General features: G+C 49.8%; 1 protein-coding gene across 2 annotated transcripts in view; it reads left to right on the forward strand.

Annotated features, from left to right (window-relative positions):
- LOC144176035 (rifampicin phosphotransferase-like) overlaps positions 1–12,796 on the forward strand; it is a 241,241-nt gene that overhangs the window by 29,367 nt on the left and 199,078 nt on the right. For both annotated transcript variants that reach the window (XM_077705142.1, XM_077705141.1), the window contains exons 2-3: positions 3,313–3,497; positions 10,953–11,203. In XM_077705142.1, coding sequence (XP_077561268.1) covers positions 3,313–3,497; positions 10,953–11,203 — 436 coding nt within the window. The remainder of the gene's footprint in view (positions 1–3,312; positions 3,498–10,952; positions 11,204–12,796) is intronic.

Genomic DNA, 12,796 nt, shown 5'->3' on the forward strand with positions numbered 1-12,796 from the left:
TCACATAAGGCACCCCTTTCCTGGTTTTGTGAGCAAGTAAAAGTTGACTCACGTTCGCCTCCCACGTGTCCATCTTGGCTACCCTCGAGCTCAATTGCGTCATTTGCGCCATCAGCTGCGACACCTGGCTTGCGAGCTGCGATACTATATCTTTGATTTCCTACATAGGGCTCGCCGACGTGAGTTCTTCCTCTGTAGGCGTAGTTGTAGTCTCATCCAATTGCTTTGGTGATTCGGGCAAGGTGTCCTTTTTGGCCACCTTGCACCTCATGTCGTTTTCACCTTGAGTCTATGCTCTACAGCCTCCACCCTGGCTAACAGAGAACTGATCAACTGGTTTTCTTTCTGTATTTTCTCCGTCTTTTCGCTATCAGGGACTTAAGTTGCACGCATTCTTGACAGCGTTGTTTACTTTGCTGCCCTCACGGGGGAAACTCGCTCTGATATACGATGGGAGATCGATCTGCCCAGCCCACCTGTTTGGGGTTGCTCATCACTGGCGCCGGGTTCCGGGACTTGGACGTCGACCTCAACACCAGCCGGGTTCTGCTGCTGCTGCCCGAAGCTGTGGAATCTGTGCCCGCCGGTGACCGGTTGCGAGACGGCCTTCACTGAGGAGTTGTAGGCCTGTTGTGGCTCCGTGCATGCTGGAAGGTCTATCTATCGCACGTGCCTGGCATGGATGTCCTGTTCCTGGAAGTGGACCTGGAACCCGAACGGCTTCCCCTTCTCTGGAAGTGGGTACTGGAGCGGTCTCGTCTTCCGTGCTGTGGAACCAGGTCGGCCCTCGTGGTCCGCTCTTACAAACGGCGCTTCGCAGACTCTCGTCGCTTCAGCACGAACGGTACCCTGAAGCGTTTCGGGCAGCCCTTTGCAGCTGTCAGGTGGGAGCCTCCACAGAGGATGCAGTGAGGTTGACTGGCATGGCCAGCCTGTGGATCCCGTAAGGCGCACCGGTTGCACGCATTCTCACTTGGCTGGGGACATGCGGTCACCCTATGTCCGACTTCATGGCAGACGTCGCAGACCGGAACCGTCTTTTTTTACAGCGAGCTCGTGTATTCGGCTCCTAAAAGGGTTATGTATTAAGGGACTTTGCCGCCAGCGAATGTCATGACGACCAGGTTAGATTGACCCAATCTTCTGCCTGCGTAGATTTCATGCTTTTGATTGATCTAAATTTTGCAAGAGTTCCGCCTCCGAAAAACCTAGCGGCACTCCTCGGATGAGCCCTTTGACCGACTCATCAGGAGGGAGGCCATAGACTTGTACGGGGTGGCTTACGTTGCCCAACTTAATTTGCTTCACTTGGTTCAGAGCCTTCGCTGCGTTCTCAAACGGAGTGCTAATTGTTGCAGTGTTCTGTTTGGCGTCAAAACGAACTTTTAGGTTGGCCTGCCGCCAAGTGAAATTGACGGAGTTGAGCGAGGCGAGATAAATTTCAGCCCAGTCTACATTGGCAATTTTCAGGCCACCCTGGGGACGGAAAACTAGCTAATAATCGCCCCTGGGAAATGGACTTGGCTTGGGTGCGGATGTGTGTAGTGGCTGGTGCGATGGCGCTGCAGTGGAGGTCGTTACGGCTACCTTGTTCGCTGCTTTCCGCTGGCGTCGTCGCAGGGCCCCGTTGACGACGTCGATCCACGTTCAATCCGTCATGGAGTCTGATGTGAGCTCCTCATGATCCCTCGGACTTGATTCTTCGGCCACCATATCTTCAGGTTCACTTGCGTTCAGGCTCGCTGAATCCGCCGAGCGGTCTCCAGCGTCGACGGTCGAGTCCGACGAACACCCTTTGCATGGGCTCTGCAGATTTTCAGCTACCTCTGCTGAAATTCAACTCGGGGACTGATTTCAACAGAAGGGCCTGTTGCAACTCATGATCGTGGAGCACAGCATTTTGGCTTCAGAGAGTGCTTTTTTCGCCGAATATCGGACTCTTTCCGCTACTAGGTGTGCTAAGCCTACTTCGAGCGCTGTATGAGCAGCTCGAGCGCGCCTCTCTGGTTGTTTTGCCTATCACAACAAAAAATATTGAAATCTGATTCCCAAATGAACATGCTATTGCTAAATTCTTGAATTTAGCACTAGTTTATTGAATTTATGTTTGAGATAGCGCTTGCCCCACGCCGGCGGCGGCGACAAGCAGTTATGCGGCTTATTTCCCGCTTTTCCCTCGAGGGCCCTCCCGTGAGCGTCAAGGTACGCGCTGTCTCTATAGATTTCAATAAGACTGCTCTCAAACCTAGCCTGTGCGCTTTCGGGAAATCGCACTAGTCTGAATCTCATTCGCGGACTTATTCAAGTCCGTAAATAAAAATAGACTGCGGAGAATACTGCCAATTAGCACGTTTCTTCGAGTAGGTGGGCCCAGAAATTTCTGCAAAAACATACAAAATCACATCCTTCGTACCTTAACCTGTGAAAGTTCATTGGTGCTGAATAAAATTGTAAAGGCTGACGTGGAAAAAACTTCAACATTAAATTGCGTGAAAGCCTGCAAGTGTGGGTATTCTCGCACTGGTTTCTGTCGATCCCAAATATGGGGCACGTAGTATTCTGAGCGCACTTCGAGTTTAGAGGATTGACAACTCGCGTGTTGTTCCGTTCTCGCGGTAGAAAATGGACGCGTGATTTGACCATCCAAATTTCCACTTGGGCATCCTTGTCCGTGAAGGGCGTTTGTCTTTTGGGCTAATACGAGGTAGGGAGTGAGCCAGAGAATTAGCCATGCGTGAAACCACGGCTATGGCCAGAATTTTTGTTCGGGCTGGGTATGGGGTTACCGAAGGGAGCAGCTTTACCGCAAGGAACGCTAAGTTACGGGCTGCCTGGAAAATATTTCGGAGAAGGTTGGAACCCACAAACCTCCCTCGACCCTATAGATACGTCCCTGCGTGAAGGTGTCTTTGGGTGCGTTTCAATTCCCATACTCCAAATTTCTCTTTTTTTTTCATAAAAAAAAATTCCAAATCTTTTAGGTGATGCTTAGTAGTACATTTATATTAGTTTTCTAAGACACTCTCTCTAAAGATAAAAATGAATAGTTCGTTATCTATAAAAATAACATTTATCTTAAGCCATTAGTTATCTATAAAGATATCTTTTACGTTATCTATTAAGATATCTATAAAGATATCTATCAACATAAGATAATAGTTATCTTAGCACGGTATGCGATGGTATGCGACGGTATGATGGCCACTGCGGCGTCCCAATTCTCGTTGCCTTAGGCATAATGCCTTAGACATAATTATAGCCTGCTTCGTGCATGCATGCTGTCCGAGAACGCAGCGTTTGTTTCCTGCGCAGGGTCCGCTCACCTGCTGCGCTACCTCCTGGCAGTGGGGCGGCTCACCTACCTTGCGAAGAGGAAAGGTTCCCGGTTCGACTACCTGCAGCCCGAGAGCTACGACGATGTTGTGAGCAGCGGCGCTGTCTGCACGCAGGAGGAATGGGACCGGGAGTGCCCTCGCGGGAGCGAAGGCCTGCACAAGGCAAGCCGCTGAGCTTCTCAAGAGGCCGCTGATTGTATGTGTCCGTTTAGTTATAGAAAGCCCGCACATACCTGCGCATAGGCCTTTAATTTTAGAGGGACACAAAGTGTAAAGGCAAGTTGTGTTGTATCGCCATGTCAGGGTGTCAACAGAAATATACCGCTCGCAGCAGCAGCATCAGTTGCTGGTTAGCGCAGAAAATAGCAAAAGCCCTAAAAAACAGGTATTGACACCTCATAGACTTCCCCACGGTGCAGTTAGTGACATCAGGAATTTAGAATGGATGCTGACACGTGACTGGTAGTGCTTGCCCAAACGTTGATTTTTTTTTTTGAGAAACAAACATTGGGTCAAGGACATGTAAGTTTAACTTGAACATGTAAGTGGAACGTTTGTTTGTCATACGGTTTTCAAAACACTCCAACCTTAGCTACCAAACATAAAATGTGATGTCTCGGTCAAAGCGGGAGACTTGGCTTCAAATTCAACCTAATTGAATTGGCTGCGTTGCGTACCAGGGCAGCCAGAGGATATACGCAGGACGGTCAGCGTGAGAGTCTACCGTGTTGTTACTATACTATTAACAGCCGCTGGAGAGTCTTGAAACGAGGCGGCCTCCAGTTTCTTCGTTCAACTGTGCGTGTACTTCAGGCTCTGCAGCCTAAGGGCGGCACGTCCTGGCATATGAAGTTTTTTTTTATTAGGCAATACCGAAGGCCAAAAATAGACATAAGAAAGAGTGGAAAAGCGATTACAGGCGCGTCAGCCAAATGCAACTATACAATATCTAATCTTCAAAACAAAAAATACATCCCCCTCGCGAGGGGCACGATCAAATGCACAGCATTTCCGAGGGGGTGCGCCGGCAAGTCGTATCTCTCGATCGCGGGACCCGTGTCGCCATCTTTTGGAGGCGCGGGACAACTTGTGGCGCTTTCGAAACAAACGAGACATGAGTGAAGGATATAAGGCGCTTTCGGTGCATCGAAATCTGTGTCGGTTTCGTGGCTCGGTCGGTAGTGCGCCGGGCACCTTGCGTTCCGCCCGCGGCGTCATGGTTTCGAAACCGGGCGCCGGAAAATGTTATTTCTTCCTGGCTGCGGACTACGACAAGACGCGCATGCGGACTACGACAAGGCGCGCATGCGGACTACGACAAGGCACGCCAACGCCGCGTGACATTGTGAGTTACTGAAATGCTATGCATTTAAAAAATCCCGCCATATCCACGGAATGAATGATGATAAGTGGGGCGAAGCTCGAGAGGGGGAGATCATCTGTAACCGTAACTCTCCCGTGAAAGTTCGCCCATTACATCATTAAGAAAGACGTAAGACTGTGTGCGTACATTGTACAAATCAAATTTTATTTTGTTCTTTTATTTTATCCTTGTTCGTTTGTTGTTGTTGTTGTAGGATTCGTGAGGCTGCAAGCAAGCGCTCGTATCGGCAGGCAAACCCCGATGCAGTGAGAGCTCGCGAGCCGGCTGCAAAACGCATCAAGCGAGCTCAGCCCGAAGCTGCCGACGCGCGGTTTAAGCGCGACTTTCTAGACGAGATGCTTCGGCCTCTCTTTCGCGCGCGGCGGGATCCTGTCGGCGAGCGCGCGCTGCCGCCGCCCTGCGCGCCCTCCGCTCCGCAGCCTTGTCAACAACCACCTCCTCCATCCGGTGACTCGTTGCGAAAGAGGAAGCGCGTCAACAGCGATTGCCTTTTATAGTGTCAGTCACGTGCGAGTGACGTCATCATGACGTCACTCACACCAGCGCCACCTGCGAGTGAGTCATTGAACTAGGCGGTCACGTAGCGCCACCTGCGAGTGAGTCATCGAACTAGGCGGTCACGTAGCACCACCTGCGAGTGAGTCATAGAACTAGGCGGTCACGTACCACGAGACACAAGGGATGGACAGACCCACGGCTTTAGGAGCTTCGCCCCTACAACGAAAGCACGACAAAAGGAGTGACTACATTTGAAGAATCTCGTCAATTGATGCACTTAGATTGTCGTCAGTAAATGCTATGGCAGGAAAGCTGTTCCAGTCGAATATTGCTACAGCGAACAATGAATATTGATAACTTCTTGTGCTGGCGAACAAGGCGAGGCATTTAAATTGAACTTTAAAATGTAGACATTTTCAAAAGTTGCGCTACCTGTTAAATCGGGATGAAATGAGGTTTATGTATGACGATGAATGAAGGCGCAGTTCGCGGCTCTAAGGATCGGCGAGAAATTCAAGCCTATTTCTTTTTGTTCGTGATTCCACCGTTGGAACTTCGTTATTTGCGTGAGTCCTGGAATGAGGGTACGGGTGGAGGGATAGAGTATTGAGTAGCGGTTACAAATACGCTGATCAGCTGGCCTTTGTATTTGCTCTAGTTCATCAAAATCATTTTTGTATGCGGGTCCCGCATAACTAAAGTGTATTTCCGGAGCAATCTGATTAGAGTTATAAGACAACTATTTGATGTTGAACGGCGAGTGTTTGGGTTCGCTTTAAAAGTCTTACCCTATAGCGGAAGCGCAAATGAGACGACCAGGTTGGAGGTATTTGAAGTTCACCTAATCTCGCAGGCCCGCATCGTGTACAGGTCTTCCTCACAAACGGACAGAGAAATTGTCGACGCCTTCACGATAGGAAGAAAAGGGGGGAGGGTGCGTTAGTTCATCGTCCTTGGCTCTGTCCGGGAAAGAAATCATTCCTTTTTTTTTTTTTTTTTTGCATATGGGGAGCTGGTTGCGCATGGGCGACGGGTCATTGCCGTACACACGTGTCGTATCATTTTATGCCCTGTGGTATGGGCTGACACTGTCGTGAGCTGTTGTGATATTGTCACGGGACATGGCGGTGGGCATTACCACTCAGCGACATTACAAAGCACTAGCGACGATGACGACGCCGAAGAAAGTGCCGGCGGACCCTGCGCTGGCTGCCCGATCGCCGCCATGTAAATACTGTAAATAGATTGTATCTCCCCCTATTCATGGTTCGTCTCATGTGCTCTGCCGCCACGTTACAATATGAGCAAGTGTGATGACTGCGGCACTGTTTGCTTTGTTCTTCACTGTGTTTTTATTATTACCCTTCCAACGTATCGTGTATATGTAGGCGTTTTTACGTGTTTCTGTGGCATAAACTTTGTTGAAGTTCCTGCATGTGTTTCGTCTCTTCTTAAAGGGACACTGAAGTGATATGTAAACATTGCGGGATTACTTGCGCAAATTGTAGTCCGGGGTCCCCAGGCCATGTTACGACCACTCTGGGCGCGTTTACGCGCTTTTATTTAGTAGAAAACTTAATTCGAAAATGCTGTCCTCCTCTCTTTACGCTCGCCCATTTTCTGCGGCGTTTTCGTGTGACGTCGAGAGGAGCCGAGCTCGCAATTGGCTGCGCTATCTGCACGGCTCCCCGGCCAGAGTCGACAGAGTTGACTGGGCCGACAGAGTCAGTCGGCCCAGCGTTTCGTCCGCCGGACGCCGGCGGGTCGTCGCAATTCGTTCGCTCAGTTGAAACGAAGCCAGGACACGTTTGTGAATGGAAGAATGGGCCTTTCTTTACTTGGTTAGTTTGTACACTGTATCTAGCTCCAAGTCAAGGTCGCTTCACACAAGCCCTGCACAAGCGCACATGCGACGCTTCGCTGACTGGTACGCCCGTAGGAAAATATAAGGCCTCTTGAAGGCGGGAGAAGAGTCAGCGAAGTCAATATAGGTACTAAGGAAATAAAATCAACTGATATTTTTACCGTACAGCGTAAAAATAGGGTGCGGGAAGCACTTTTTTGCGCTGGGCGAACAAGCACAGCGGTCAGCAGCACGACTACGCATCTGCGAACGCTTTTCCGTCTACGAAATGCAATTGCTAGACGTGAGCTATTGTGAAAACTCGGGGGACGCTTACTGCACGAGCACAATACAACAAATAGTCACCTAAGCTGCTTGAAATGCCAAAACTAAATAAAAATGTAAACTTGTTGTACAATATATACCTTATATTACCATGTTTGGCGCAGCCCGTCTCGTGGCCGAGTTGTCTAAGGCTGCAGGTATGTCACCGCCGAGTATTTCACGAGTTCGAGTCCCCGCGGGTACGTGCTTTTTTTTTTTTTTTTTTTTGTAAGTTAACTTTTATGTTTTCTGCCGATGTTTTCTACATTAAGTTCACCTTTGTTTGGGCCGCAACGTTCATGGCTCCACGAACTAGTTCACAGAACGCACGCAGGCTGGCACTGGCGCGCTAGCGAGTTCTCGTTGGCGTGCTGTCCATAAGCACCGACTGCTTGCGGGCAGTGGGCACAGGCCAGAATGAACAGACCCTTGGCCTGGTGCGAACACGCATTTTACGGTACAGGCATGAGTGAGGCAGGCTCCAAATAGGGGGGGAAAAGCGCATGACATTTGTGCGTCTGCGGGTACGCGGAGGGCGTCCATGCACTGCGTAGGTCTCGGCTAGTGAATGCTACGATTCCAAGCCGTCCTGGGAGGCTTATCTTTATGCATTTTTACAGCTGACAACAAGGCAGAAGCGCGGTACGATGATTACTGAGTTATTGAGAATGCCCATCCAACAACGCCACAGGTTGTGTTTTACAGAACCGAAACCAAAACCGAAACTTGTTTGGTTGCTCACCTTGGGCATCGTCCAATCACGGTCCCGCTCCTCCCAACGTCACAGTTTTAGTTGGTGCGGCCGCCGCAAACCGCGCATGGTAGTTTTTCTTCTTCGGCGCTTTGTAAAATAATTACCGATTTGTCAACCGGATAAACGATGAAAAGTGGGCTAATTTGAGCCAGTCTACGTAGTGCAAGCAAAAACGGGAGCTTGACAAATTCACTTCAGTGTCCCTTTAAGCTTTGGTCCCTCTACTTAGTATTCGCTAGCATGATGAATTCTCTAGTTAGCAACCAAGTCACCAACTTTGCGCTTTAGTTGACCCGGGAAGCCTTGCATACCAGTTCCACGTGATTAGCTGTTGCCTCTACGGTGTGTGCTAATTTGCGACTATAGAAACGCCCATCTTCAAACTGCCATGACGCATACGGTTTTCGCTGTCAGTTACAACCAGCAGTTGGAGGCAAAGGTCGTTGTTGCAAACACTATTCTCCTAGCGCGTTCGTCCGACTGAAGCAAGCGTCAGTCGACGATTTCATTACGGAAGAAAATGTCCCCTTTAACAAGTGTTCAGATGCCTGCTCTGTGGCTGAATCAGGTTTCTGTGCAAATAGCCTGCTCGTGACAGCATAGGCTGGACTCGTCCATGGTAAAAAAATTTCGCGTATCTCCACCAAGTGAATCATGACGAGTGGGCGAAGCACTGGGGATCGTTCTTACCATTAATTACCCGTGGCATTGCCCACTGGCGCATGTAAATGAGTGACAACGCGTGTGTACAGTATACACAATCCCAATCCAATCCAACCCATTTAAATCCAATCCAATCAAATCCAAATTCAATCCAATCCAATCCAATTCTCTTCGCGCATGAGCAATACTGTGTACACGGACGCCAAGCCTGGGACAAACTGAGGTCCTACGGTGCTCCGCCCCTAAAGTAGCCGTCATCGCACGCTGGTTCGTTGTTGCTATCTCTCCCCCCCTCTCTTATGAACCCACACATGCTTACTCAAGAAAAATTTCTTTGTGCCGATGGAACTGGCATATTAAATTGACATTTGAGATCAACGAGGTTCATTTACAACGCGCCAAATTTACTTTGAAAGATGTGGCCGCTGTATTTTTCGTGCTACTCCATCCTCCGGCCCTCATTTCGCACTAAACATGAAAACGGCGCTTCTTTACCGCTGTTCCTGTATTTTTTTTCGTGTGTGCACGACAGGTGTGTTTGCTGTTATATTTAGCGCATTACCCACAGGCAAAACGAAATCCGATCACCACACAGCAAGACTGGTGACAAGGGGTGTGATCGAGTGCTCTTTCCTTCTTTTACATATATACCTTTCAGCGGTCGATTCTGCGAGATAGGATTCGATAGTGGGGATCAACAACTGATTATTACACTCCTAATAAGTTCCGTAAACCTAGCAAGCAACAAAAAAACGTTACAGGTTCAAGAATAAAAAGAATGGTGAGCCGTGCAGCAGTGCTGTTACTCGCGATGACAACACCCAGAATAGCTCCTCGGTGTCACCAAATGTGAATTAATTTCAATTACGTGCAAATTCCACTATTCTGACAGGTGGACACTTTTGGTTTAGATAGGAAAAAGCAAGGTAAAAAAATTGAGGTACAAAATATAAAATTTTTCGACCTTACTTCTTCTTTTTTTTTTGTCCAGGGCATATTCAGCGCAACCTCAGGAGCATCCCACTCTTGTCACGGGCGGGTACAGAATAAGACCGAAATAAAACAGTGCTCGTTCATTACACTCGATTCAGGAGCTGCTGTCCTGCTTTCTTGGCGTGTCACCGACAGAGCAACCTACCGGATTTTTCGGCGAGCACTTCAGTCACGTATCAGATACAGTTGCTGGATAGTCGTGAGCAAATAAGTGCTGAGCTCATGAACGATTGCAAAGCCTACCAAGGCGAAGAGGGGAAGGTAGAACCGGAAGTGAGCAGTTCCCCTTCTAACAACAGCACGACCGGTGATAGGGTTCGAACTCATCGCTACGACTTGACGGCTCGGTAGTTTCTACCATCCATGGGTCTAACCTGGTTCTACCACGCAGCTACCTGCAGCGCTGCAGAGTCATCGCTTCAAGTTTGATCGCACAACCCTCAAGAATAGAAAGAAAACCACAGGTCAGAGGCGTGCCGGTATTTATTTATTTATTTATTTATTTATTTATTTATTTATTTATTTATTTATTTATTTATTGTACCCTCATGGCCCAAGGGAATTGGAGAGGGGAGTGGTACAGCGTACATTTTTATCAGAGAACAATGTTCAACAAGTTGCTTTACAGACATAAATTAAACGCAAAAAAGATAGCGGTACCATCCAATACCATACAAGGACAGAAAATGCCCACGGTATGGAGATCCTGCTCGCAATATGAGATGGGAAGAGGCTGTTCGTGCCATATGCCGGCCTATGGCCTGCAGACGTATGACCTATAGCCGGCAAAGGCCGGCAGACGTAGCTGGAGGCCTGATGAGCTGATCGCGAGACTGTGGCTCTGGCGGAAAGGCGTCCGTGCGCACAGATCGGGCAGTTTGTTTTTCGGCGTATGGCTGTGTCAGCTCCCATTGTCTGGTCTCGCCCCTGGCTCATCGGAGCGTAACCCAGCTTTTGACGGCAGCATCGGCATTTTAAAAGCTGGGCGCTGACCGAGGGAACGAGCCGTGCGGAAGAATGCAGCTGCGAAGGCACCGAGAACGTGCTCCCACGGCCAACCACACAGTGACGGCAGCCACTGCTTGGAACACACTTTCTTACGAGCGCCCCTGCTGGGGGGTTTGTGGGCATTGCATGACCGAGTGTCCTTCTCTTCAGGCGGAGGACAGGCTGCTCTTCCAAGGCGTGAACTCGGGCGGCGACCGGCTGGTGCTGAGCGTGTCCCGCCTGAAGAACCACGTTGCCGAGCTCTGGCTCGCGTTGTGGACTCGGGACGGAAGCTGCTACACGCTGCCAGCCACGTTTACACTAGACCGGAGCCAAGGCAGTGCTTTCATGGCGGCCGGTCTGCGACTGCAGTGCCTGGCTCCTAACCGCCGCTGGCGCATCGCGTTCAACGGCCTTCTGAGGTGAAGGAAACTTTTGCTAACTTCTTTAAATGTCCACGCGCGGGCAACTAGGTCCTTTGTTTCCTATAGTGGTGGTGGTGGAGAAACATTTATTCAAGCGAAAGAGGTTCGCACTTGAAAGCGGGAGAAGCCCTCAGTCCAAGGCCCCTGCGGCGGCTGCAGTTTTGCGTGCCCGCTCCACCAACTGTCGCTGGTCCTCAGGATCCGAACTGCACAGCGCGGCCTCCCACAGCTCGAGGAGGGGGGGGGTGCGTATAATGGGGGCTGCTGGTGTGTTTTGGCAAGCCCACGTGGTGTGGTACAGTGTTGGATGTTCGCTGCAGTGTGGGCATGTTGGTGGATACATTGTGGGGTGTATGATGTGTAGGAAGCTAAGGTGGGGGTATGTGTTTGTCTGTAGTTGCCGCCAGGCTACAGCCTCCTCTCGGGTGAGCTTCTGGTTCGGCGGTGGGTAGGCACATCTGGGAAGGCGGTGGTGTTGCAGAAGTGCACGGTACTGCTGCTGGATATTCTCTGGGTTACGGAGCGATTGGTGCGGTGCCCGGAGTGTGCACGCTCGGGCTGTTGCGTGTGCTCGCTCATTTCCGTCGAGCAGTACAGTTGGGGGCACTACCAGGAATCAACTAAGTCGGTGTCAGGGCTGAGGTTTTTAATTTCTGTTCGGAATACGACACGTTCAGTACAATACTAGGTCTATGGCAATAGGTACAAAGCACGCCAGAAGCACTGATTCACATTTCTTCGCGCTGAAAAAAAATTGCGGGCCGAACCATTTATATGGTGGTCCGCAAGGAATCTAGGGAAGATGTCCGATTTCACTGGGTTGCCCCCATTCACGAAACAAAATCCTATTTACCGTGGCGCAGTACAAAGAAGTGCATGAAACTGCTGCGTCCTGCCTTCTTATGGTGTCCCCGAGACTCTCGCCGGGCGGGGCTGTTTCTCGCTACGCGCCACATGTTCCCTCCCCAATCCCAGCGTTTCCGTTGCTACTTGGGCGTGCCCTCTCCGCGGCTTAAAGTGCAGTGTCGAGTGCCATTACCTGGCTGTGTGTTCACACAATAAAGAGAGGAAACATGGAGGGCGAGTAGAAAAGCTGCAGGTAGAGCACGTCGCACGTCTCTCGAAGCGCTATCCCAATGCTCCCAACTCGTGAATAGTCGCAGGAGGGCGTGGCAGCTTTCCATTGCCAGCGCCGATCGGCAGGGAAAACGTGTTGTCGAGCCGCAAAAATATCAAGATAGCCTTATCACGAAAACAGGAGGAACGTAAATGTTTACATTACGCAGCGGCACAGCAATAAACAGATGGGCACACAGCCACCATTCGGAGATCCGCATATACAGCTTTATTGAAGTGACTCTCAAAAATCTCAAACATATGTTCCTACACAATTTGTAGTTTGCCTTTCTGCCACAGTAGGTCCAAGAAAACGAGCTAAATTGGAACTTGTTACGCAGAATATTTTTGCAGACACAGATAAGATGCACGATAACATACAACTATACGTACTCTGGGATGTAGTTACACGAAAAATCACGTACAGTACAACTTCATCAGCTTTGAAACGATCTCTATTATTCCAAACGGCTA

The sequence above is a fragment of the Haemaphysalis longicornis genome, unplaced genomic scaffold, assembly GCF_048455015.1.
Source record: "Haemaphysalis longicornis isolate Haplotype H1 unplaced genomic scaffold, Haemaphysalis longicornis Haplotype H1 scaffold_3, whole genome shotgun sequence".
Classification (NCBI taxonomy): Eukaryota; Metazoa; Arthropoda; class Arachnida; order Ixodida; family Ixodidae; genus Haemaphysalis; species Haemaphysalis longicornis.